Source organism: Delphinus delphis, chromosome 1 (assembly GCF_949987515.2).
Source record: "Delphinus delphis chromosome 1, mDelDel1.2, whole genome shotgun sequence".
Taxonomy (NCBI): Eukaryota; Metazoa; Chordata; class Mammalia; order Artiodactyla; family Delphinidae; genus Delphinus; species Delphinus delphis.
The window spans coordinates 5,204,514-5,231,445 of NC_082683.1; the positions used below are offsets into that span (position 1 = coordinate 5,204,514).

The 26,932-nt window shown below is 46.4% G+C and overlaps 1 protein-coding gene across 1 annotated transcript in view; it reads left to right on the forward strand.

Moving 5' to 3' along the window:
• Positions 1 to 26,932, forward strand: part of CAMTA1 (calmodulin binding transcription activator 1) — an 890,922-nt gene that overhangs the window by 446,838 nt on the left and 417,152 nt on the right. Inside the window, exon 7 of the mRNA XM_060013510.1 lies at positions 3,657 to 3,792. Coding sequence (XP_059869493.1) covers positions 3,657 to 3,792 — 136 coding nt within the window. The remainder of the gene's footprint in view (positions 1 to 3,656; positions 3,793 to 26,932) is intronic.

The window sequence follows — 26,932 nt, forward strand, 5'->3', positions numbered from 1 at the left end:
TTGATATAGACATAGATGGAGATACGGACGTAGACATAGACTGGATACAGATGTAGTTGTAGATACAGATGTAGACGTAGGCATAGATGTAGACATGTAGATATAGACATGGATACAGATGTAGATGTAGATATAGATGCAGATGTAGACAGAAGCAGACGTAGGCCACACGTGGCACGCTCCCCTAGCGCTGACAGTAACTGAGAGCTGGTGACATTGTCGTGTGGCAGGACTTTTGTGCCTCGTCCTTGCAGTTGCCATCACCTTCTGTCCTCAACTCCATTCCTGCTTCTTTGCTCTTCTCAGATGGGTGCTCCCTTTCATGCTGTCATGAAACTTATCAAAGCTCTCCCCTGACGGCCCCCCTCTCTCACGGTCTGGCCCACTTCTCCTTCTCCCCAGGGCAGTGCTCTGGCCCCCTGTCTTCCTCAGATCCCTCCCACCAGCGCCGACTTGCTCTTGACTGTGCTCTGGGAGGTGGCGCAGCCTCACTTCCTTTGCATCGTGGGGCACGTGGGCCCCTCTGCGTGCAGCCTGTCTGGCTTTCCCTTTGCCATTCTCAGGACCCGTGAACTGTGCGGGGAGGACCTTCCCCCATCACGCAGAGCAGAGCAAGTTCTAATAAAATCCGAGTGGCAGATTAAACACTATTAGGTTGCTCATTATTGCAAGTTAAAATGATGATTCCATTTATTAAGGCCATTTAAGTTGGACACTCTGGTCCCCTGTGGGATTACGTCTTACTGAAAGTGTTAGATGACAGGGCCCCTCACGCTCCCAGAACGCAAAGGGTAGGTCACCAGAGGAAGATGGGTTTCCTCGGGTGGGTGCCGTTGTTATTCTGACTATGGATATGATGGTGTCTGGGGGCGTCCCCTCTCTCTGGGTCATACCGTTTGTGATCTGTGGACAGTTGGCCTGAAGACACTGCTGAGGTTCACTGACCATGTTTAGATAGGGCAAGAGGATGGAGCAAATCACACTTCCTGTCTTAGCTCATGAGAAGCTGGATTGGATTAATGTCCTGTCTTCTTTAGCAGATGAGTATTCTGGGACTGAGGGAGTCCCTGCAACACTCTCGTGAGTGTCTTCTTTCCTGTTTGGAGGGGGCGAGACAAGCAGAGCCCGTCTATTTGTTGAGATGTCTTCCTTTGCTTATTCCTTGGACAGTGGCTTAAGCGCAGCCGTTGGACTTTGGGGTCCTTCTAATGGGTCTTTTAGGGAGCGAGAGGACTCACAGCACTCTGAAGATTGGGTGCCTGTACCTAGAGCGGGGCTGAAGTGGAAAGGGGCCGGCACCGTGGGGACCGTATTCCAGCCCGCCTGCCATTCAGAAATGAAAGAGGACTGTAAGGTTTTCAGTGCAGACTCGTAAGTGCGAGACAGATACCGTCAGGTGACAGGTTGTGACAGCGCGGAGCTGCTTCCCCATTGTTTTAGTCGCGCAGACTTGGGGAGGAAACCAACACTGACACAAACCAACCGCACGGTGATTGGCAAACAATGAAATGTTGGGAGTCGCTGCTGAAAGTCGATACTTTCCAATGGAATTGCTGTTTAATCATCACCTGGCCGCTGAATGACACAGCCCGGCTGGGTGGGAACTACAATTAGCTGCTGTCAACCTGGAGTGATTTTTTCTTCCCCTACAGACAGTGGAATAGTAAGACATCAATAGCCAACGTTCTGTGCCCAGCTGTGAAGTGGCCCATAGTTCAAAGGAAAAGAAAAGAAAGGGGTGGGGGCTCTTGCCCCAGCCCCGGGGAAGACTGGCTGCTTGCTTTCTCACCTCTGCCACAGCAGAGAAACAGGAGCCGACTTGCATCAGAAGGAACCTATCTATGAAACAGAAACAGAATCACGGACATAGAGAACAGACTGGTGGTTGCCAAGGGGGCGGGGGGTTGGGGGAGGGATGGAGTGGGAGTTTGGGGTCAGCAGACGTAAGCTGTTGTATATAGAATGGATAAACAACAAGGTCCTACTGTACAGCACAGAGAGCTATATTCAATATCCTATCGTAAACCATAATGGGAAAGAATATTTTAAAAAAAGAATATATATATGTATAATTGAATCACTTTGCTGTACAGCAGAAATGAACACAACCTTGTAAATCAACTATACTTCAATAAAAAATATATTGATTAAAAAAAGAAAAAGAAGAAACCACTTCCTTTGCCTTGTTTGTGTCAGGAGCTCTCTCACCCCGGCTAGGAAGGAGCTGGAAGGCCTGTGTGGTCCCCTGGGTGCACAGATCACTTCCCGTTCCTTTTTCTGTGTTGAGCCTTCAGGTGGAGAGTGACACAGCTGGCTAGGGCTGGTGCGCCGTGTCTTGTAGCTTTCGGGGGCATCTTCCTTAATGGATGGACCTGCCCCCAGCTGCCGGAGCTTTATTCTGGAAGGTTTACCATAGCACTTGCCCTCCCAGCTGCCAGGGGAGTTTAGTTCTCTGTCTCCTTGGTGTCTCCAAACCAAAATTTGTCGCCGCTACAGCTACACGGATGAGCGTAAACATCCTCTGCTCTTTGTGGTTGACGCTTGGGGTCTTCTAGGGAAATGCAAGATTCTCTTTGTTCTTTTTAAACGGCACAGAGAACGGCCATCCCACTCGTAGCATTTAGCAAGTGGGTAACTATTTTTCTAAGATATGGTGGTCGTGGACCGAATAGACACATTTGCCTGGCAGTGCTGAGCCCTTTCACAACTGAAGCCCAAATGGGAAAGAATCAGGTACTTAGCTTGCTTGGGAAGAAGGGCTGTAGGGCTCTTCCGCATCCAGCAGGAATCTAAATGCAGGCAATGAATCAAGAGCGTCTGGCCTCAGCGACTAGTTTCTCCATTGGTCTGTTCTTAACGTGGTCATCTAGTGTCTGCGTTAAACTTATTTATTTACTAATGTTAGGTGATGGATTAAAAAATGTGCAGAAAATCTTTCTACAAGAGATAAGATATTGCCGGCTGCCATAACGCTCCCGGCTCTTTTTGCTTCCTTTCTGCTTTTCCTAGTTTTCAGGGCAGAGCTCGGGCTCCCACACCATATATCCTGATTAGATAGTGGATATTACTAAGGGGATGTTTTTTAAGCCTATCATTGACACATTTAATTCATTAGGTACCGTATCCACAAGCAGTTTTTGCATGGCCATACCGCCTGCAGGGGTGGGGTAGGGAGGGTGGGAGGGAGGGAGACGCAAGAGGGAAGAGATATGGGAACATATGTATATGTATAACTGATTCACTTTGTTATAAAGCAGAAACTAACACACCTTTGTAAAGCAATTATACTCCAATAAAGATGTAAAAAAAGAAAAAGAATGTAACAAGGTGGGAGGGAGACGCAAGAGGGAGGAGATATGGGGATGTATGTATACGTATAGCTGATTCACTTTGTTATAAGGAGAAATTAACACACCATTGTAAAGCAATTATACTCCAATAAAGATGTTAAAAAATAATAAAAAAATAAAAATTCTCTATGATAAAAAAAAAAACATGGTTAACCCAGGGAGCTGCAATAAAAGGTGAAAAATTATGTCCCAGGAAATGTGGAATATTGCTCTTCTGTAGAGACTTTTACTGGTCTACGATATCTTTCTTCATAAATTTTTCTTCTGCTCGGTTCTCTTGGTAACTTAACCGTTTGTTGTTTCCAGACCGCAGAATGGCTCAATGATCCTCTACAACAGGAAGAAAGTGAAATACAGGAAAGATGGGTATTGCTGGAAAAAGAGGAAAGATGGGAAAACGACCAGAGAGGACCACATGAAACTGAAGGTCCAGGGAGTAGAGGTAAAGAGCAGACAAGGCTCCCTTGTTCTGCGGATGGCATTTCTGGGCTGCAATAGGATGGAACTGGTTTTGGGTCATTTGATGCCAGGCACTTCCCGTCAACAGTATTTTGTTTGTCAAGACCCTGTTTGTTGTTTTTCTTTTTTCCTAACTTTTTACCCTGTGTCGCCATTTAAGTTTTCCCTGAAACCAGATGTAACTAAGACGCTCCTGTTTCTTGAGAGTCATTGGTGTACAGATTGGGATCAGCAAGATTCTTGCAGAATCACAAGGAGCCTCCGGTGCCTTGAGAGTTTGGGAGGAAAGAGGGAGCTGTGTAAGGCGTCTCCCTCTTGAGGTGGCCAGGGACTCCTCTGTTGAGCGGATCCCATGGGAGTGGTGATCCCCAACCAGAGCCTGGCTTCCCTCTCTATTCACAAACCCTTCCGTTTCCCACTGGGTGTTGCAACCTCAGGGAGCTCACAGGTATTAAGGATAACAAGGTGTGTTGCAGGGCTGGGACAGAGGTGGGCACAGTAGAAAGCATCTTGGGATGTTGTGCAAACTTCGGATTGCGGGAGGACAGGGTGCAGTCTGGTTCCCTTGGTATCGTCCTGCCCCCACGTGCTCTCACTCTGGAGGAGCCATGGAGACGTCCCCCGGTTCCTCTTTTCCATTGTTTGAGGGCCTGAGCCGTGTGTCACAGCGGGAGAGGGAGGGTGTGAATCGTGGTGCATTCTGGGCAGTGAGTTGGTGAGCACCCACTTCTCTGCCTTCCCTGGTGATCCTTGTACAGGATCTTCCCCGGGGGTATGCCAGCTGCTGTCCTGGGCCGGGAGCTGGGAAGCTGGCTGTGAGCCACCTGGGAATTCACAGTGGTCAGAGAGGGGTTCCCAGAGTCCGCTGGTGCGTTGGGTCCTCCAGTGTGTCAGGGTTAATCTCCAGGACCCACTCGAGTTCAACGGCTCACCCTCCACGCCGACGTGCTTTGTGACGCGCTTCATCATTATGACGTCCTGTATATTAATCATGTACTTTTACGGCTGTTAAAATAGCATCCAATGGCTTTTATTCTATTGCTCCACAGAGGGAGATAACTTGGGTTTTACGCTTTTGCGTTTTTTTTTTAACACCTAGTAACAATGCTTTACGATGATGAACAAAGAAAAAGGCGTGATAGGAGAAATCCCAGTTCCCTGTGTTCTCCTGGGCTCAGTGTTTGCACGGCGCCATAGAAGCAACTGCACGAAACATTCAAATGCAGATTACCAGAACACGCTGCTCCAAACCCAACTCCAGGGCTGTGACTGGTGATAGTGCAAACAGATTAGCCATTGTTACCGACACTGAGGGAGGTGGGGCTTTGCTTCTATCCTCCTAGACGGAGGAATAGATAGAAAGCGAGAAGTGGGGGAGGGGCAAGTGAGGGGCCACTGTGCCGTGGGAATTCACACCCAAACCTCGCCATCAGCCCCCATGCCTGTGGGCCTCTGGTATATTTCATCTCCGTACTATGTAAATCAGGAACTTCTGGTTGTAAGTAACAGCAGGGTGGGATTCTTCCTCAGCAGCAACCAAAGCTCAGGGGAAAAAAAAAAAAGCCACAGTGTTCCTTTCCTTCCCTCCTGTTATAAGTTAGAATCCTCACTGGATGGAATCAGAATGGTTTATGGTTATTCTTAGGCCATACTTATGTTCGGAGTTACTCGTGGCTTCCTCACTTGCAGTCTAACATGTAGACGTGTGTGTGTGGGCGGCCGGGACCCTCAGACCACCGAGGAAGGGGATGGACAAGACAGTGCGGGCTTTCCATGACTTTCTGGACGTGAGCAACAGCAGGGCAGTAGGAACGGGAGGCGGGCTTGGAGGAATTTAGCAGCAACACAAGGGGTGTGTTTTCAGGTTCTTGGAGAGTGAGGCCCCAGGTGGGTGTGAAGTGTGGTGGTCGCTCCCATTGGGCTTGGGGAGCTGTCCCACTGAGTCGATCAGCAGACGTTGACTGTGGCCCCTACTCTGTGCAGGGCCCTGTGGTGTCTACTGAGAACATAGGAGCCGCGTTCTCTGCCCCAGGGACTCGCATTCAAATCGAGGAGGTAGCCATGTCCATACCTACACGTCATGAACTGTACTGAGTACAGAAGGCTGAGCGTCTCAGAGAAGTGTCCTGGGAGTTCAGAGTGGGCTGGGATGATCAGAGAAGCTTCCTGGGTGAGATGGGCCATAAGTTAAGCTCTTAAAGTTGGGGGGGATTGTGTGTGTAACGTAGTGTTTCCTAGCTTAACTTTCTCTCTTAGCCTTTGGATTCTGAGATCCCCTCTTCCCTTGGAACTGCTCTATAGTATTCAAGTGTAGAAGCATTTGAATCACTCCTTGGTTGGTGGACTTTTGGGTTCTTTCCTGGTTTCCAATGTTACGATACTTCAGTCAACGTTCTCATCCATGTCTGCTTGTGCACGTGTGCAACCCAGACCTGGCATTGCTGGGTGTAGGGTCTGAGTATTTTCAGTTTAACTGGATGCTGTCAAATGGCTCCCAAGTGGCTGTGCTAACTACCTGCCCACCAGCACTGAGAATGACCATTACTTTTGCACCATCTCCATTACTTTTGCACCGTCTCCCACGCTGATGGGTGAAAGATGATACCCCGTTCAGTTTGAACTTGGGTTTTTCTTAGTTATTCGTGGGGATGAGCTCATTCTTGTGTTCGTGGATGTCCTTTGCTGTGGATTGCCTACCGTGGGCATGATTTTTAAACAGCCCCAAAGGAAGATTTATCCGGCAAGAGCAGCCCCACATCTCACCGACGTTTCTCCTGCATTTGCTCCGATCTGGACCAGTGGCAGGGAAGCCCAGTTGTCATGCAGGGGCAGTAGGCAGGTGGGCCTTCCCACCCGGGAAATTACAATGCATATATACGTGGGTTTTGCGTCTCACAGGAGGGGGGCTTCCCAGTTTGGACTCTGCTTCCTTCTTCAGTGGATTCAGTCAGGTGGTTCCCACTGACTTAGTACATATATCATGCCAGGTAGGGCGCCAGCCAGCTGCCCCTACCGTTGGGTGAGGCAGACAGTCCCGCCCAGGGTCTTGGAGTTGTGATTTTCTACCACTCCGGCTGCTTTCCTCAGTTCGAGGGCATGATAGATATTCGGATGTACCATTTAACATATCACTTGCTGTAAGCCTTCCCTCAGGCCAGGGAAGCTTCCAGCCCTGTTCGTGGAACTGCTCAGAGGTCTGGCTTCTTTTGTTCTCAGAGGCTGAGGCCCCTGGTTACACACGGCAACTCAAAGGCACATTGATTTTCTCATCCAGGCCCAGGATGGGGGCAGCCGCTTTAGAAGTTGATGAGCTCTTAGGTCCGTGATTAGTTGTCTTGTCTATAAGCCAAGGAGAAGCCAGCTCAATAAGGTTTCCTGGGGTGACAGAGGTTGGCAGGGAGGAAAAAGAAGGTGGTTGTGATGTCAACATTTCATGAGATGAAATCTCAGCAGGCCTGAAGCGGGTCCTGCTCTCCAGGTAGAGTGATGCCTGCTTACCTGGGGCCTGGGGTGTGCGGGGAGAGGACCTCTGGTGGTGGGGGGAGCATTTCCTGAATGCAGAGGCACACCTGCTGCCCCCGTGTCTCCAGGATCACCACGCCATGGGTGGGATGAGCTGGGTGAAGTCAGCCCAAGGAGATGTTGTTCTTTGGGCCAAGCTGGAAGAGTACTTTTCAAGTTCATGGTGCTCTTCTCTGGCCCCAGAAGCCTGCGGGGCTGTCTTCTGCCCTGTCCTCCCTCACCCCTCTCTCCTGAAAGCACCGGGTGTCTCAGAATCCAGGCTGTCGACTTCCTAGCCCTTTCACTGCTGGGTTCCCATGACAGGAGCCACCCCTGGCCACAGGCTTACAAATGTCCTGTACACCATCTCACTCGGCCCTTCTCAGAACGTCCACACCAGGTACATGTGACTACACCCGCTTCACAGATGAAGAGATGGTACCTCGCGAGGGCTTCTCTTGCCCCACATCCCGCCACGAATCAATGCAGAGCTGGGACGTGAGCCGAGATCCGCCTGGCCCTGCAACGTGAGCGCTTGCCCTGGGCATTCTGGCGGGGTTTTGGGTCAAGTCCAGCACATACCCTTCGTTCATCAGCCAGCTGTTGAATGCTTTCTACCCACCAGCACTGGGAGAGGTACCGAGGATGTAGTGATGTCAACAAGGGCACTCCCCTTCTCATGGGGACAACTTTATCGCGGGGTCATGAGGGCTGGGATGGAAGACTTACGAGGCTCTGGACCGAACACATAGCAGGGGCGCCTAAGGCAGACTTGGTCTTAAGAAACGACGTAAACGCAGGGAACCAGGTGCTGGTGAGGGCTGGACAGTGAGGGCGTAGGGATGGAAACGAGCGATGGGCAGAGACAGAGGCTGCTGAAAAGTAGCTAACATGATTTACAGCAACAGGGGCCCAGAACTGTGACGTGTGAGCATCTCTCTCAGCCCTTTGCAGACCAGATACTCCCCCGCCTGGGGACGAGGCTCTCTGCTCTGATCACAAGGCGTGCCTTGCCGTGACGTCCTGCCTTTGGAACCGATGCGTGGACATTGCCCAGAAGCTGTTGGCTTGACTGTGGGTAGCACGGAGAAAGGCATCCTTCCCCACTGAGGCCGTTCCGAGGTAGACAGGTACCCCCTGGCCTGGACCATCTGCCCAGCAGAAATGCCAGCCATTGCCTCTGACCAGAATTTTCAGCAGTGAAGAGAGAGTTTGGTTTTGCTGACCTGTTTGTGCTGCCTGAAAGAATGAAAAGCTGCTTTGACTTCTCAACTAAGTGCCTGAAAGCTCAAAGCCCCGTCTTGAATGGGGAAGTGGCAGGCAAGGTTATGTTTTTGGACATGGCCTCATTAGAAGTGATATTCTTTATTTGGACACTTAGGCCACGTATTAAGAAGGAAAAAAAAAAAGCACCTCTTTTAAAAGTAGGAATGATTTTGTAGTTACCGCATTAGGAATTAACAGGGCATGAAATAACTGTCTGCCTCGTGGCGATGTCAGATCATTTCAGCTCCGCTTGCAGCCGTAAGATAAATAGGTATCTTGCTTGCAGCTGATGGAAAATATTTAAAATAGCCAACCACAAACATGCATGGTGCCCAAATTGGGTTTGGGAAACAGCAATGAATAGATAAGGGGTAAGTGAGTGGGCTGATGAAACAGCTGAGTGGCAGAAGCTCACAAAAGGTCAAGTGAGTCTGCATGTTGCCACTCTGTGCTTTTCAACAGAATACAGATTTTTTGCTTTCCGTAAGCGATCGTGTAGCTTTGGTCTGTGGATGTCTTATTTCACCCCGTTCTTCTTCAGACTTGCCATGCGCCCACTGGTCTACACCGTATAATGTGTCCCTTGCTCAGAACCTCTTTTCCCCACGTCTACGTCAAGACTGTGTTAGCCTTGTAACTTCTGAACCTTCTAGGGCATCTTCCCTGATCTGCAGTCAGAAGAAATTATCCCCTGTCTTTCATTGCCATAGCGCTCCGTCTGTACCTTTCCTGAAGAGGTGTTCTCTTTGACTCTATATGAGCTCTGTCCAGTTCAACAAACATAAATTAAGTGTCTAGTATTTTCTAGATACTAGAACACCTCTATCTGGTATCTAGATACTAGGTGATCTGTTAAGCACAGGATCTAGAGAGGCAAGTAAGACAGAGCATTCTTTTTTTAATACTGTTTTTTAAAAAATTTTTATTTATCTATCTATTTTTTGGCTGCACCGCGAGGCATGCAGGATCTTAGTTCCCCAACCAGGGATCGAACCTGTGCCCCCTGCATTGGGAGCACAGGGTCTTAACCACTGGACCACCAGGGAAATCTCACGAAAGAGCATCCTACTTGGGAAACTTTCAGAAACATGAAATTGGTCATTGCAATATGATGCGGTGATTGTTGCCATGGAGAAATGGTGTTAGAACGAACTTGTTTCCCTCTCTGAGGACAGGGTCTGATCAGTCACCCATGGGAACTCGTTCTGAGCAGTGGGATCTGCTGAAGGACCACCTGCCTTCACAGGTACTCCTCATCTGAGCCTCAACCCAGCCCTGCCGTTCAGTCACGGCAGCATTTTTATCCCTACTGGTCCCATGTCTGAGACTTGAGCCCAGGTTCAAGTCCAGTCCCAGCCACCCCTCCCGTCCGGTGCCGAGAGCTGTGGTCCAGGTGTCTGGTCTCATGACTCCAGTGCAGGGAGCCGCTCTGTTTAGCAGCAGCTCAGAGGGTCTCCCAGGGCTCTCTTCTGACTTTTAATCATCTGAATTTTTGTGCCGCATTCTGCTGGCATGCGGACACGTTAAAACTTAATTTCCTATTACCTGGGTGTGTTTCGGTGGTATCAATTCAGGAGCTCAAATCCATAGTCTTTCCTTAATTTCTAATTACTCAGCATCCCTGGTGACATGTCCCTACACAATTCATATGATTAAAATTTTAGCTGATAAATAACATAAGCTACCGACGTTTTAAAGTGGCAGGAGCGCCCTGTCTGTTCACAGTCCGCTGGCTCCCAGAGGCCTGGCCAGGGTGCTGGTTTCGCTTCTCCTTCTTCAGCTTCCTCCTCCCTGACCACAGCCAGCTAGTGACAGCAACAGCAAGGACGGTGTGCATCACTTAGTGAGCTCCTATTGGATACCCGGTCCTGTACCCATCACTCTAGAAGCATCACCTCATTCAGTGACTTGGCAACATTCCTTTTGGGTAGGTACTGCCCTTATCTTCATTTCTGTAGCAGTAATTCATTTCCAGGAGGTTAAGGAATGTATCCAGGGATACCTAGCTGGTTAGTATCAGAGCCAAGATACCGTCCCAGGTCTGTTGCTTCCAAATTCGCAGTTTCCTCATCCCTATTCCTCATTGGCTTCCAAAACACCTGGATCCCCAGAAGACGTGTTATTGGTCCACAGGGTGCTGAGAACGAAGGGTTTAAGATACAGTACTGAGCACCCTAGCCTGGGTCATTGTCAAGACTGGGGATCAGGAAAGCCTTTAGGAGAAAGGATGGGCCCCCTTCTGGCCACTGGGCTGCCCTTCCTCATAACTCGAACCAGTCGAAGAGGAAAGAGCCCCTACCTCGCTGGGCCTCCAGCCCAGGAGCCTGGCTCCCTCAGGCCACCAGGAGCTGCGGAAGGCCTGGATGCCCCTTGCTGTCCACTTCCGGGGTTGGGAGTTCGTCCTCCAACACTCTGAATACCCTGCATGATCTGCCTTAGCTCTGACTTCAAGTCCTCTAGGAGCCTCTCATATTCCCATGTCAACCTCCGCGTGGGGATAACAAGTTGTGTTCATTTGCTCCCACAATGAACTGCCTATTTCCATTTGCCCTGAAGCTACAGCTTTCAAGCTTCCAGGATATTCTCACTCTGGTGATAAGGGTCTGTGTGCTCACTCTCCCTGTGTAGCATTGCCAGATTTAGTGTGTATGCACGCACACACATACACACACGCACACACACTACACACACCCATATACATACATGAGAGACAGATGCCCAGTTACATTTTAACTTGAGTTAAACAAAACAAAAAAAAGAGTTTTTAGTGCAAGTGTGTTCCATGCAATTTGGGGGATATACTTATACTAAAATGTGATCTGTTGCTTCTCTGAAGCTCACATTTATTTAGTCCTGTGTTTTATCTGGCCACCCTCCCACCATCAGAGCAGTTTCCTGGAAGTCTTTGCAGACAGAGATTTGCCTACTTGGGTATTGGTCTCATTGAAGACTCGCAGAACTGAGTTGGTTTCTCTCCAGACGCATTATTGATGCAGGAACCGTAAAAACAAGGACAGATACTGGCCCCGGCTTAGGAAAGAAAGCCTTCACTAGTTAGCTAGTGAAGCCACGTGTGGCCAGGCCTGGGCCCCTCCTGCCCTCTCTGGGAAGTGACTCGTGGGAACCTCCTCTCTCACTAGGTCTGCCGAAGCCCAGGTTCCATGCCCTTATAGGTTCTGCCTCGAGGAATGCAGGCCTCCTGCCAGTGGTGTTTGGAAGGCAGCTTGTTAGCGAAAGAGGTGCCAGGAAGATTTTGAAGGAAACACGTTTGTAATTCCTGCCTTCCTTATATCTCTGGTAGATTACAGCATGTAAAATACTTTGCAGTTTCCTTTTCAGCTTGGTTGTAGCCTTCCTGAGGTAGAAACTCCCCGTGAAGGAGGAGCCACAGAATGCCAACTTGCTATGCTGAGCCCGTATTTAATTATTATCATAGCAGTCTCTTAATATCATTGCAGATTAGCCCACGAGGACATGAATGGAAATTTTAGCATATTCAATTACAACGGAAACCCTTGAACACCACTGTCAAAATTCACCCAGGGCCTTCCTCTGTCTACGCCTCCACATACAGCAGGCACGGAGATAGACATTACCCAGGCCACACAACCTTGATTTCGTAAGCACAATTTGTGGCCTCGTCTGCAAGGTGGGGATGCCTTTTAAGAACATGATATATCTCCTACCCCGCCTCAGTAAATGACCAGATTTGGTTGTTTGCATTGGGTAAAGGATGTCTCTGACCTTCACTTGACTGAATAGTAAATTATCCATCTTCTGCACATCTTTCAGTTCCCTAACGTTGCTGGAGAAATTGACTTCTGTCATCGGCAGCTGCGGCTTGTCTCTGATGGGGCAGTTGGTGCTCAGAGGGTATGAGTCTCCAGCCTCGTCCTAGAAGAGTCACACCCAGCCCCCTTTAGTTGACACCAAGACAGGGGAGTATTGTGGCTTGCAGAGTAATCAGGCCCGCGTCGCTCTGTCTGTCCGCTTCCCACAGGCCAGCAAAAACCATGGGGAAATAGAGGCGCCGTGAAGGGCTTTTGTGCAGCCAGGAGTGGGACAGAGAGAAGCAATACTGCACAAATGAAGGATGGAGCAGCCATTCACACAGCTGCTGGGGCGGGGGCTGCTTCAACGGCTGCTGGCTCTCGTCACCTGGTTTCTTGTGCGAGTCTGTTGGGGTTTCTGACTGCTAAGCTGCCCTCCACTAGCCCTCCCTGGATGCGAGGCCAGAACTGTAGATGGAAAGCAGGTGATTTCACGAAAGAGCACCTTTCTGGTTCTTGAGTTTTTCTTCCAGAGAGATGAAATGACCTTGCATTTCCTTTTTGTTCTTCTTTTTTTTTTTTTTTTTTTTTTTTTGTGGTACGCGCAGGCCCAGTGGCCATGGCTCACGGGCCCAGCCGCTCCGCGGCATGTGGGATCCTCCCGGACCGGGGCACGAACCCGTGTCCCCTGCATCGGCAGGCCGACTCTCAACCACTGCGCCACCAGGGAAGCCCCTCTTTGTTCTTCTTAATTCTAACACCTTGTAATGCCGTGTGCCCTTCAGGGTTTGCCTCTCCTTCTTGTTGCAAAACTCCTGCAAAAGCTGAGAGCTGCACAGACACATATGCAGTCACATGGCTGCTTGCTCGCCACCGTGTGGTCCATCAGTCAGCAGCACCAGCCCACCTGGGAGCTCATTAGAAGGGCAGATTCTCAGGCCCTGCCCCGGATCTACTGCATTTGGAAAAGATTGACACATGCCATCCTCTTGTTGTTGGTGGAGTCCTCCCTTGGTGACTCAGTCCTAGGCAGGTGGTTTTTCTAATCTTATCTTAAGAAAAAAGTAAAGGAAAATTTTACAAGTTAGTCTGGTAATTCATTACTTGACTCCCAGCATCTTTTAAAAATATCTCACTGAAACGTCTGATGTTTGAGCCTGTTATTCCTTGGCCATGAAGGGGAGAGAACAGCAGGTCTCTGGAAGCAGAGCACACAGCGAGGCTGCCAATGACTGAGCAGCTGCCTCAGCTTCTCTCCTCCAGGTGAAGTAGCCCTGCTCTCGCATTGATCCAATGTCCCCCCTGTAGCCCAGTGCTTGGCATGGTACCTGGTACACAGTTGGTGCCCAATAAACACCTTTGAATGAATGAATGAATGAAATGATGTATTTCTTCTGTGATGGGCTGGACCGTACAGGGACCCCTCACTTTTCGAAAGTTCAATTTACACCAGGACGCTTTTACAAAAGACCTACATTTGCACCTGTTTTCACTAACCGAAAGACATCCAAAGAGAATTTTCGCTTTTAGGAAAAAAGGCGAAAATAGTGTTCAGTGTTGGTTTTGCAGCAGCTGTAGTAGGAGATACTGCACCCCGAGCAGAAGGAGTGACCCCACCAAGCTCCTTCCTCCAGGACCACACTCAGCATCTCGGCATCCAGTCACCAGAGCTGTGACCTGGGTCTGAGCATCTGTGCTTTATCTCCATTTATTTTGTGCTTTTTTTACGTGTGTCCTAAGGTAACTGCTTCTTTGCCTTATACCATTTCAACTTACAAAACGTTTCATAGGAATCCTTTACTTTCGGATAGCAGGGAAACCTGTAAATAGTTTCAGTTTTGCTGGCCAGAGGTCTCCATGGCAACTATTGTAACGTGAAAGCAGCCATAGGCTATGTAATTAAGGAATTGGTGTGACTGTGTTCCAATAAAACTTTATTTACAAAGACAGTCTGGGGGCCAGATATGGACCGTGGATGTAGTTCGCCCATCTCTGTTCTAGGTTACAGCAGCAGGTTCTAGAAGGAGGAGGGGGCTATGGGGACTGGTGAGAGATGGCAGGGGATGATCAAGGACCGGCCACCAAACCCTCTTACGGACTTGAATCTGAGCACTAGTGTGTCCTAGGATTCATGTTTGCAACCTGACAGTATTCACACTTAGCTTATAATTCTGCAAGGAATTAACAGCTTTCTGCACAACACGCCGACAATCACATTAGTGTTGTTAGTTGTGTTTGTCTTGGCGAAGTTAGGGTCTCTCCTTTCTCTTGACTTTTAGTGGCAATCGGGCTTATTCCACGGGGCATGGGATAATTGTTCTCCATCTGAAGAAACTAGGCAGAGCCTCCTGCAACGGGCAGCTCGGGGGTGAAAGCTGGGAAGCGTCCTGTCTCTCCCATGAGCCCAAGGCACTGCTCCATGGCGCTGCAGAGAAGGCGGGCAAGTCCCGGTGATGCGCTCTGAGCTCCCTTGTCCAGGGACAGCTGAGCCAATGGTGTGTGGCCTTGCTGAGACCAGGTGGGTTAAAGGATCAGGATCTCGCGGAAGAGAGAAAGGCGGTACCGCCTGCATCTTTGGGCTCAAAGCGCTTCGAAAGCAGCCTGGATGTGTTTGACGTGCCAACATCCCCCTAGAACAGAGGCTGTGGGGAGGGTGCAGACGGTATTTGTCCATGTTTAAGTATTTACATGACAGCATGAGAAGACCAGGGACTTTCTCTTTCATCTTGGATCCCACGATTTACATACAGGTTTCTGATGAATGCAAGCAGTAGACATTTATTACAAAAGTGTAAGAAATGTTGACTCTTCCCGAATTGATTATTTAGGATTTATTTTATTAAATATTCGAGGTGGCGTGTGATGAACTGAAGCACTGCTGGTTTGCAGCCTAATGATTCATGTATCTGTGGCAGTGATACGGAAATCAAAGACTCGCTTTGCCATTTCAGGGGAAGAATATGGATTACTATTAAATCCGGAATGGGCCCCTTGAGAAGCCTTCCTTAAGGGAACACATGTATCAATAATTTCTTCTTCATCCAAGAATCCTAATGTTTATGGAAACATAAATTCTAAGCAAGTGGCTGTGGGTTTTTTTCCTCCCTTTGCCTCCTTCCATCCTTTCCTTAGAGATGATCTGCTTTTATCCCTCAGTTAGTGTCTACAGTCCTTTAACGTCTGCATCTTTGTTTTCCCATTTCTAATTCTTAATGCCAAAAAGCTCCGCTGAGGTCTATGTATTTCAGCACATGAGATGCTGGTGGAGACCAAGATAGTGCCCCCCCTTTGCTTGAAATTTCCTAAAAGGTTTGATAAATCTTGGAGGGGACTGTGAATGCGTGTTAGACCTCAGAACTCCGATGGGTTGTAGGATGTTACCCTGAACCCATTCTTGCAGAAGCCAGCAGGAAGCCAAGCTTATCTGGTGGGTTGCATCTGTAGGACAGCAGGTGGGAAGCCTTGGGACTCCGCCCCTTCTTAGGTGACAGGGGCCCGGGGAGGGTTAGCAGACACCGCTGAAGGCAGCGCAGGTGTGGCCATCCAGCCGTCCCTGCAGGACAGATAAGGCAGAAGGAGCTCCCAGGTGACGTGCAGCAAGGATGACAAGTCCACACGCCTTATGGTGACATTTCGAAGGTATTAGCGTTGTCTCGAGTTTCAAAATACTCCATGACTTCGTTCTCTTTCCAAAATATTAGACAGATGGTTAAATACCATAATCTTTTCCGTAGGAGACTGTGGGAAATGAAATTGCGAAACCGCAAGAAGCCTTATTTTCCCCCGATTCCTTCCGTGCACCGCAGTGCAGCCGAAACGCAAGCTTGGCCCTTTCTCAGGTGTGACGCCCTGACTCTGGTATTTTACTTAACCCCCTCATTTCTCTGTGTGTTTTTATACATGGAATTAGACCTAATTGTCAATGTAATGCCGTATTAGGTTCCGTTTCCCCAAAGAATCCACACTGAACGGCTCAGCAGTTACTTCTCACAAACAGGATCTGCTTGGCTTTCCCCGGGAATAATCAGTCCGGGAGGAAGTGAGTTTGCCGCTGACCTTTAATTCCTTTTGCTGTGAAATAGTTGAAAGAGTCTTCATTGACAACCCCCACCTAAGGGTGGGCGTAATGAAGCTGCCCTGGTCTCTTTACAGCGGGGCTGGGTTTGGTTGCTCTGTTCTCATCTAGTTCCCTGCCCCCGGACCCTGACCCCTCTGCACTCCCCTGAAGAGGGTGGCGGTTTGGACGATGCTTCTGATTCCCTGTTTGTCAGCTTCCGTCTCTCCGGCACCGAGCACTGTGGGGACTCAATTCGTATTTCCCAAACGACGGCAATGAACGTGGAGGGGAGCTAGCCCATCGATTTCAGGTCTCCCCGGTGACTGAACCGAGTCTAACATTCCCACGGGGCTGGGGTCAAGTGCAGCAGCCTCGTGCTGGCTTGAAGAACCATCACGTTTGCCTTTTCCTGAGAGGCGGTTAAGTAAACGTCATGGAAGTAGCTTCCCTCCCAAATGAATGAACACCTTCAGATGTGATATGAAATGTTTGGAAATGCAACGCAGCACGGCATTTTGGCCGTATATATATTTTTTCCTTTCCCAACACCTGGCAATAAAATTTTCTGGCGAAATGCCAGATGAGTGTGCGCCTCATTATGTATAGTAACTTCGTCTATAACTTTTTTAAGCCCTCCAGATGGAAGCATGGGATAAATCTGGAGAGCTGGAGAAGGGAAATGAAAATAAATGCACTAAGAAATAAAGAATCTGTTTTTTATACTTTCTTTTGCAAATAGTGTTTGCAATGACATATTGTGAAGGGACTGAATTATAACAAAAACAGAAATGAAACAGAGCCCTGGGGTAGGAAGAGCAATTGTTACATTTACTGTAACTGATATAATGCAAAGGAATGCTTTTTACACTCAATTAGCTTGCACATTGTGTTGGACACAAACCAGAATGTAGAACATTTTTGGGTTTTGTTTTACATGATTAAGGGAGTGAGATGAAATAAATTCAGTAAATTACCCTCCTTTCCTTTTTGGTCTGGGATATTTTTGGTTTGCTTTTCTCCACCCCTGGTACTGAATGAATGAGGGGTGGGGGGAGCAGGGACCCCCGACCCCTGTTCCCAAACAAGATGGTCCTTCCAAAGATCAGTGGGTTTTCAACAGAGTTCCTTCCTCTACCTTAGGGCCATCTTTGGCTGCATAAACAAGGTTACGAATCAGAGCTATTTACATTTGGTATTTGATCGTATTTTGTGCTTTGACTATCAGAAAAGGATAGCAAGCATGATAGAGGCTAACAGATGTTAGCAAGCATTTAGGCAGCAGAAGTATTTCCAAGGCTGTGTATTTCAAGATCCTTGTTTAATTTATTTTGCTTAATTATCCTTTCTTGCATTTTTAATGCTCCTAATATGATAATACTAAGAATTGCAGTATGTGATTATGTATTGCTCATTTTAATATATGCTAGATGCGAGGGGAAATGTGGGTTGATGTCGGGAACAGATAGACTTGGGGGACCCAGCCCTGTGCCTTCCTGAGTTCAGCTCTGTCTCCTGCAGGAGGGGTCCAGGAAGGGACTGGGTCTTCTCTGCAAATGATGTAGAAAAGCGTTTCTCAAACTTTAATGTGCATACAAGTCCCCCAAGGATTCTGATTCTGTTGGTCTTTGTGGGGCCCCGAGATGCTGCATTCAGAGCAAGTTCCCAGGCGGTGGTGAGGCTGCTGGTCCTAAATCATACTCGGAATAGTGAAGATGGGAAGACGTCAGGGAGTGAAAATGACATCGGTTGTATCCCACAGGCTGCTGAAAAACTAGTACCCCCTGCTAGTTGAAAATAACCAACACCCACTGACCGAGCCATGCCTGGGGCACAGGGCAGTTTACGCTGGGCTCAGAAGCTGTGGTCAAGGGCCCTGGTCCAACTCCCATCTTTTCAAAAGATCATCTTTAGTTTTATATGTGCAAAAGGAAAGCCACGCCTGTGGTGAACTCAGTGATTCTGTGTTTTATATTCAAAACCACAAATACTAATAAGAAAACAAAGGGAGAAACTTGTTAGGTATAATATCCAGTTATAATTATTTTTACTCCAAAAGGCATGTCAAATAAATAATGCAGTGTATGTTACTTCTAGAAAACGCAGCAGCATTAGTTAATTTACATAAATTATACAACTCATTATCTTTGTTTATAAAAAGCCTTCGCAATATTTTGGCTTATGGATCTAAAAGGGGAAAAAAAAATCTCATATTTCAGTTCAGTGTAATTTTCCTTTCCTGCACAGTCACCTTTTTATTTATTTACAGAAAGAGCATCTGTTTGACAGATCCCCTTAGGATTACTGCCCTTTCCTCATGATGAATGGAATGCATTAAGTCTTAGTTTTGTTTATAAAAAGCCAAATAAATTCAAGTGAGTTAACCCAAGCATCCAGAGAGAGCCCTGAGTGGCAGTTGTGGTTTCCTCTGCTGGCTTTGTCCGACGCCGACACCGACGAGCACGCCTGCAGGGTGGGTAGGGGGCTGCGGGGACCAGGGAGCAGGGTTTCCAATCCTCCTTCTCGTTTTCTCTGCCGGTACGTTCTCCGTTCTCTGGCAGCTTGGGTTGGGTGCCGGCGTGCCGCCTGTGAGCAGCTGGACCCTTCCTGGTGTGTGGTCCAAACCAGGACCTGGGTGTCACCCCTGAGCACCTGAAATTTGCCTGGTCCCAACTGCAACATGCTGGACGTGTAAAACACACACTGCATTTCCGAGACTTAGCATGAAAAAAAAAAAACCATGTTAAATAACCCATTCATATTTCTATTGATCACATGTTGAAATATTTTAAATATATTGGCCAAATAAAATATATCATTAAAATTAGTTTTACCAGTTTCTTTTTACTGCTTTACCACTTATCCCAGGAAATTTAAAATGTGGCTTATATTGTCTCTCCACTGGGCCACTCGGGGGCTATCCTATACTGACCAAGAGGCTGGGCCCTAGATTCATTTTGAGCATGCTCATCGTTTAGACTCTGCTTCTATTCTTCTGCCGGACCTGCATCAGACTTTGACTCGTAATCAGAAACTTGGGATGCAGTGCAGTAGGAAGGGTCGGTCTTGTTTGATGGTGTAGCTGGAGATTTGAGGGACATGTGGGAGAAAAACTGATACAAGAAAATCGAGCTCTTTTCTTTCAATGGCGCTTTGGTGCTTCTAGCTTAAATATTAAAACCTTTGCCTGTGGATGGAGGAGCCCAGCTCCCAGGTTGTTTCAAGTGGAAAATGATGAATCCTAACTTCTCTTGCTCACGCAGACCCATCAGAAAAGAGAAAAGGACTGCCCCACGGCGCGTCTGCAGAACCAAGGCGCACATGCCAGAGGAGGGGATGATGATGGACACCGTTTCATTCACAGGGAAACCCGGGCCCTGCCAGGCACCAGGATGTCTGGACTTACGGCATCAGCGTGTTCAGAATATAACCCAACGCCAGCAGGCTTCCGGCTGAGACCGCTGTGGGGTTCACTGCAGGCAGAGCCTAGGTCCCTGAAGCCCCAGGCACACCCCTGCCGGGTCCAGGTGAAGCTCTTTGCCTTCGTAGCGTTTGGGAGGTTAGAGACAAAGTGATTTCTGTCACTTTTTAGTTGTTGATGAATGATGAAATTCTTCCATCATCCACCCATCCATTCAAGAAACATTACTATAAGCCCTGTGTGCCAGGCACTTGGCTGGGCACTGGGGATACAGTGAGGCAGAAAGCAGATACGTTCTCTGCCCTCTCAAAGCCCCCCTGACTTAGTGCGGTGGGGACAGGCACGGCAGAGGTAAGCAGTTAAGTACCTCAGGACCCCCCCCCGAGAAGTGCTGGGGGTGACAAACAAGGCACGTGTCAGGTGGAGAATAACGAGTGGGCCCTGGCCTTCGGTGGTCCGGGGGCCTAAATGAGGCAGGAACAGTCAACCCATGACTTCAAGCACAAAGGGCCGTTGCTGTGAAGAACTGGGGCAGGGCCTCCTCAGACAGGACAGCATGACGCCCCAAGGCTGGAAGGACCTTGGTTTTCTCCTGACGGAAAGGGACCAGTGTGCTTGGGGAGCAGTGGACAAGGTGGCGTGAGGTGTGGCTGGAGGGGCTGGAGCCAGGTCGCATGGAGAGTCAGCTGCGGTAAGGATTTTGGATTCTGTTCTAAGGGTCGTAAGAAGTCACTCGTGGGATTTTAGGAGGGTCTGCGAGGCAGTGGGGAAAGTCCTGGCTGGGTAACTTGGCCCTGGGCCGAGAGATACTGGGCGTGTCACCTAATCCCTTGGGGGTTGGTTTCTTCATCTACAAAATGGAAAGGCTGAGGGAGGGGAAGGGAAGTTGGCCAGAGCCTTCTCCAAATAGGAAGTTTTCTTCCTGCTTAGAATTGCTGTGATTCAGAGAGAGCTCGGTCTTTCCCCCTCCCGCAGTCGAGTGACCTTCTTGCCCCCGGTGGCTGATTCCGGAGGGCCTGCCAGACGCTGACGTTGCCATCAGCTTCCATGTTTGTGAGTTCTTTGGCTTCATAAGATTCAAGAAGACAGAGTGATCCTGGGCTCTGCATCGGAATCACTGTGGGCTGCCAAGGTTCTAATTTGTAGTCTGGGATGGGACCTGGGCATTTGTGATTTTTAAAAGCTTCCCAAGTGGTTGATTCCACATATCAGCCTGTTTGGAGATTCCCTGGGGATTGGACCTCTATGAGGGGACAAAGCGAGCCCCTGTAGCCAGATGCCTGAGACACACAGGGTCTCCTGGGACACCCCATCCGCCACCAAGTTTAAATATCTAGACTTATCATCAGACCAAAGGTCTTAGTTCAGAAATGATGATCACATCACTTTGTATAAAGGGAATTGTATGCAACCCACAGAATAAATGAATCCATGGTGGAGCGAGGGTCTTTCTGATAGGTTTCTGTCTCACACCGACAAGTTATTTGCTAAGAAGACAAAGGAATAGGTTGTCAGGAGTGCTGCTAATGAGGATTTGGGATTTTGGACGTTATGACTCAGCCAGTGAGGAACATTTCCAATGCATCTTCCTACCCCCTTCCCACCCCCACTGTGAATAAGCAAGGTGAGTGTCTGCAAGAAGCTTAAGGACCCAAGGATGGAGCCGAGTGCCAATCCCATTTCCTCTTGTTCATCTCTAAAAATGCCCAGAGATCTCTAACGGCAGTGACAAAGATTGGCAGCAAACTTACCATCTCAACAAAACCAACTACATCCCTGGACAAAATGTGTGAAACAATGGTTGTCAGACACTGGACAACAGACAGCGCAGGACTGGGATACCTGAAGGGAGTAAATAGATAAGAGGAGCTCTGGATTTCTGGATGGAGCCTTTTCCAGTAGGGTGGGGATGGGGGGTGAGTGGCGTGCAGAACATGGCAGTCTAGCTGAGTTGAGGAGATTGAGCTCAGAGCTTGGGGAAGCCAAGGAAATTGGAATTTATAGGGCAGAGTACTGGAAAGAGGAGAGATAAGCAGGGGAGGAGGTCAGAAATCTTCACAATAGGTCCCCTTGAGTCTTTAGCTAAATATTAAGCTGAGTGTGTATAAGGTGAAACTCCATGAGGTTTGTCCAAAAGCAACCACTGAAAGCTGTAAGCTAAAAATTCTCTGAGCTCACACAGAACTGGGAGATGTTCAAATTTGGAAGAGGCTGTGTGAAGAGATGTTATAGAACACCTGAGGCATTCAATAGAGACCCCAGAAGGTTCACACCTTAATAATAGGGCTAGACTCTCCTGGAAGCAAAGACTACCCTAGACCCACCCTAGCAAAGCATAAAAACAAACTTCAAAATGAGCAGGTTGACCTGCATGTAACACAAGTGCCTTACATAAGAAAACTCAATGTTCTTTAAAGTAAGACAGCAAAATACATGCTCAACAATATATCATTCCCAATGCCCTGCATTTGATCAAAAATTACTAAACATGTTAGCAAATCAGAAAATATGACCCATGTTCCGGATAGACATCAGTGGAAGTGAAGCCCCAAATCACATAAATATGGAATTAGAAGACAAGGACTTTAAAACAGTTATTATAAATATCCCCAATGATTTAAAGGACAAGATGAACAGTGTGAGGAGAGAACCATAAGATAGAAAAGGGAACCAAGTAGAACTTTCAGTATTGGAAAATACAATATCTAAAGTGAAAATTTCACCAGATGAGTATATTAGTTAAAGATTGATGTATTAAAGAATTACCACAAATATAGCAGCTTAAAAATGACACACGTTTATTATCTCACAGTTTCTGAGAGTCAGGGCTCTACAAGTGGTTCAACTGAGTCCTCTATATCAGGGTCTCTCACAGGCTACAATCAACATGCCAGTCAGGGCTGAGGTCTCATCTGGAGGCTCAACTGAGGAGGACCGAGTTCTTCTTTCTTTTTTAACTTTTAATTTTTATTAATTTATTTATTTTTGGCTGCATTTGTTCTTTGTTGCTGCACGTGGGCTTTCTCTAGTGGCGGTGAGCGGGGGCTACTCTTCATTGCGGTGCACGGGCTTCTCACTGTGGTGGCTTCTCTTGTTGTGGAGCACAGGCTCTAGGTGCGCGGGCTTCAGTAATTGCAGCATGTGGACTCGGTAGTTGTGGCTTGCAGGCTTTAGAGCACAGGCTCAGTATCTGTGGCGCACAGGCTTAGTTACTCTGTGGCATGTGGGATCTTCCTGGACCAGGGGTCAAACCCGTGTCCCCCTCATTGGCAGGTGGATTCTTAACCACTGCACCACCAGAGAAGTTCCAAGGAGGACCTACTTCTAAGCTTCTTGGTTGGTGTAAGAATTCATTTCCTTGGCAGATGTTGGACTGAGGTCTTCAGTTTCTAGCTGGCTTTTAGCCAGAAGCCACTTTCGGTTCTTTGCCAAATGGGCCTCTCACAAACAGAAGCTTGTTTCTGCAAAGTATGTGAGCCAAAAAGATAATAAAGAGAGTTTACTAGAAAGATAGGAGTCACAGTCTCTCTTAATCTAACCACAGGAGTGACATTCCATCCCCTTTGATGTATCTTTTTGATTAGAAGCAAGTCACCAACATGCCCACAAAGAAGAGGTGGGGATTATACAGGGGTATGGATAACAGGAGGTTGAGTTTATTGGGACCATTTTAGAGTCTAGTGTAACAATGGGCTTAATAGCAGATTAGACACTGTAGAAAAAAGATCAGTGAACTGAAGATATAGCAATAGAAACTATTCAAACTAAAGCACCCAGAGAGGAAGGGGTAGGAGAAAAATAAGAGAGACTCAGTGGACTGTGAAACAATATCAAGTGGAGACCTGGACCATAGTGGGAAGGGGAGGGGTGGGGTCAGCAGAAGATATTTGAAGAAACAGTGGCCAAGATGCTTCCAAATTTGATAAAACTATAAAACTCACAGGTACAAGAAGTTCAGTGAACCCGAACATGAAGCAGAATAAATATAAATAAAAACACATCAGGGCTTCCCTGGTGGCGCAGTGGTTGAGAGTCCGCCTGCCGATGCAGGGGACATGGGTTCGTGCCCCGGTCTGGGAAGATCCCACATGCCGCGGAGCGGCTGGGCCCGTGAGCCATGGCTGCTGAGCCTGCGCGTCCAGAGCCTGTGCTCCACAACGGGAGAGGCCACGACAGTGAGAGGCCCGTGTACCACACAAAAAAAACAACAAAAACAAAAACAAACAAATAATATTATAATCAAGTTGCTGAAAACAGCAACAAAGAGGAAATCTTTTAATTAATCAGAGAAGAAAGGCACATTACAAAGTTAAGAGCTTTTACTGACTTCTCATCATAACCATGGCAAGCTAGAAGACAAAACATCTTTAAATTGATAAAAGAAAATAAAACTCAACCTAGAATTCAATATTCAGTAAACATATTCTTCAGAAATGAAGATGAAATAAAGACCTTTTTAGACAAAAATACAAAATGTATTAAAGAAAATTCCTCAGGCTGAAAGAAAATGTTACTAGATGAAAACTCATATTTACACAAAGGAATAAGGAGCAGCAGGAGTGATAAATATGTAGGTAAATGTGAAATACTCTCCTTTTTGTTTTTAAAATTTTCTTCAAAAATATTTGACCAAAACTTATAAAGCTATTGCTCTTAATGGCTATATGAAAAAAGAAGGAAGATCTCAAATAATAACCTAAATTTCCACCTCAGGAAATTAGAAAAGGAACAGCAAACTAACCCCAAAGTGTGCAGAAGGAAGGAAATAATAAAGATCAACTTAAATGAAATAGAGAATAGAAGAATAATAGAGAAAAATCAATGAACCCAAAAGTTGTTTCTTTCAAATGATCAGCAGATGAGGTACCTTTAGCTAGACTGACAAAAAGAGATAGATGATAGATAGATAGATAGATAGATAGATAGATAGGTAGATAGATATAGATAGATAGATAGAAGACCCAAATGACTTAAACCAGGAATGAAAGAGAGGACATCACCGCTGTCCTTATAGAAATAAAAAGGATTATAAAGGAATACAATGAACAAGTGTCTGCCAACAAATACATAACTTAGATGAAATGGACAAATTCCTAGAAAGATACAATTACTGAAATTGACTCAAGAAGAAATAGAAAATCTGAATAGACTTAAAACAAGGAAAGGTAGTAATTTAAAAATCTCCTGACAAAGGAAGGCCAAGGGTCAGAGAGATTCGTTAGTGAATGCTAGCAAACATTTAAAAAATAGTTAATGTAAGTCATTGACAACCTATTCCAGAATGTAGAAGAGGAGGGAAATTTCAAAGGACTTCAATTGTATCTCAATGCACGAGCAAATAAACAATTTGAAAATCAAATTAAGAAAACAATTTCAGTTATAATAGTGTCAAGAAGAATAAAATACTTAGGAATACATTTCTGACAAGAAGTATAAGACTTGGGCACTACAGAACATTGTTGAAAGAAAGAAGTTCTAGATAAATGGAAAGACATCCCATGCTGATGGATCAGAAGACTTAATATTAAGATGGCAAGGGTCCCCCAACTGATCTACAGATTCAGTGTAATCCATATCAAAATCTCAGCTGACATTTTTGCAGAAATCAATAAGCTGAACCTAAAATTCATATGGAAATATAAGGGACCTAGAAGAGTCAATATAATCTTGAAAAAGAAGAACCAAATTGGAGGACTCAAAATTTTCAATTTCATACTTACTCTAAAGCTACAGTTATCGAGATAGTGTGATACTGGTATAAAGATAGACATATAGATCAATGAAATAAAACTGACAGTCCAGAAATAAACCTTAACATTTATGGTCAGTTGATTTTCTACAAAGGGGCCAAGACAATATAATCAGGAATAGAATAGTCTTTTTCGCAAGGGGTTCTGGGACAACTGGATGTACACATGCAAAAAGAGAATTTGAGCCCCTGCCTTATATCATACACAAAAATTAACTCAAAGCAGAGCATAGAGCTAAATGTAAGAGCTAAAAATATAAGTTTGAGAAGAAGATAGAAATAAATCTTAGTAATTTTAGCCTGGGAAATGATTTCTTTTACGACACCAAGAGTACAAATGATTAAAGAGAAGACTGATAGGTTGGACTTCATCAAAATTAAAAGCTTTTGCTCTTCAAAAGATGCCATCAAGAAAGTCAAAAGGCAACCTGCAGCCTAGGAGAAAACATTTTCAACTTCTAAAACTGATAAAATACTTGTACCTAAAATATATAAAGAATTCTTACAACTTAATAAAAAGAAAAATAGCTCAGTTAAGATGGGCAAAGAATTTGAATAGACATTTCCTCAAAGAAGACATATGAATGTCTAATAAGCATGTGAAAAGATGTTTAACAATACCATTAATCATCAGGGAAATCAAAACCACAGTGAGATACTACTTCACACCCACTAAGATGGCTATAATAAAAAAAAAAAGTAGATAATAATAAGTGTTGACAAGGATGTAGAGAAATTGAAATGCTCACACATTGCTGATGGGGTTGTAAAATGGTGCTGCTGCAGTGGATAACAGTTTGTTAGTTCCTCAACTATTAAACACAGACTTACCATAAGACCCAGAAATTCCACTCCTAGGTATATACCCAAGAGAAATAAAAACATATATTTATGGAAAAACGTGTACACAGATGTATATAGCAGCATTATTCATAATAGGCAATAAGTGGAAACAACTCAAATGTTGATTGACTGATGAATGGATAAATGAAATGTGGTATATTCATATGAGGAAATGTTTTTTGTTAATAAAAAGGAATGAAGTGCCAATACATGCTACAACACGGATAAACTGCTAAACATTATTCTGAGTGAAAGAAGCCAGTCATTTATATCAAATGGCCAGAATAGGGGCAATCTATAGAGACAGAAAGTAGATCACTAGCTGCCTGGGGCTGGAGGTGTGTGTGTTGGATGGGGAGTGACAGCTAATGGGAATAAGGTTTCTTTTGGGGGTGATGAAAATGTTCCAAAATTAGATTATGAAGATTGTTGCACAAGGTTGTAAATATACTAAAAATGTTGAGTGTACACTTTAAATGGGCGAACTTTACAGTGTGTAAATTATATAACAATAAGATA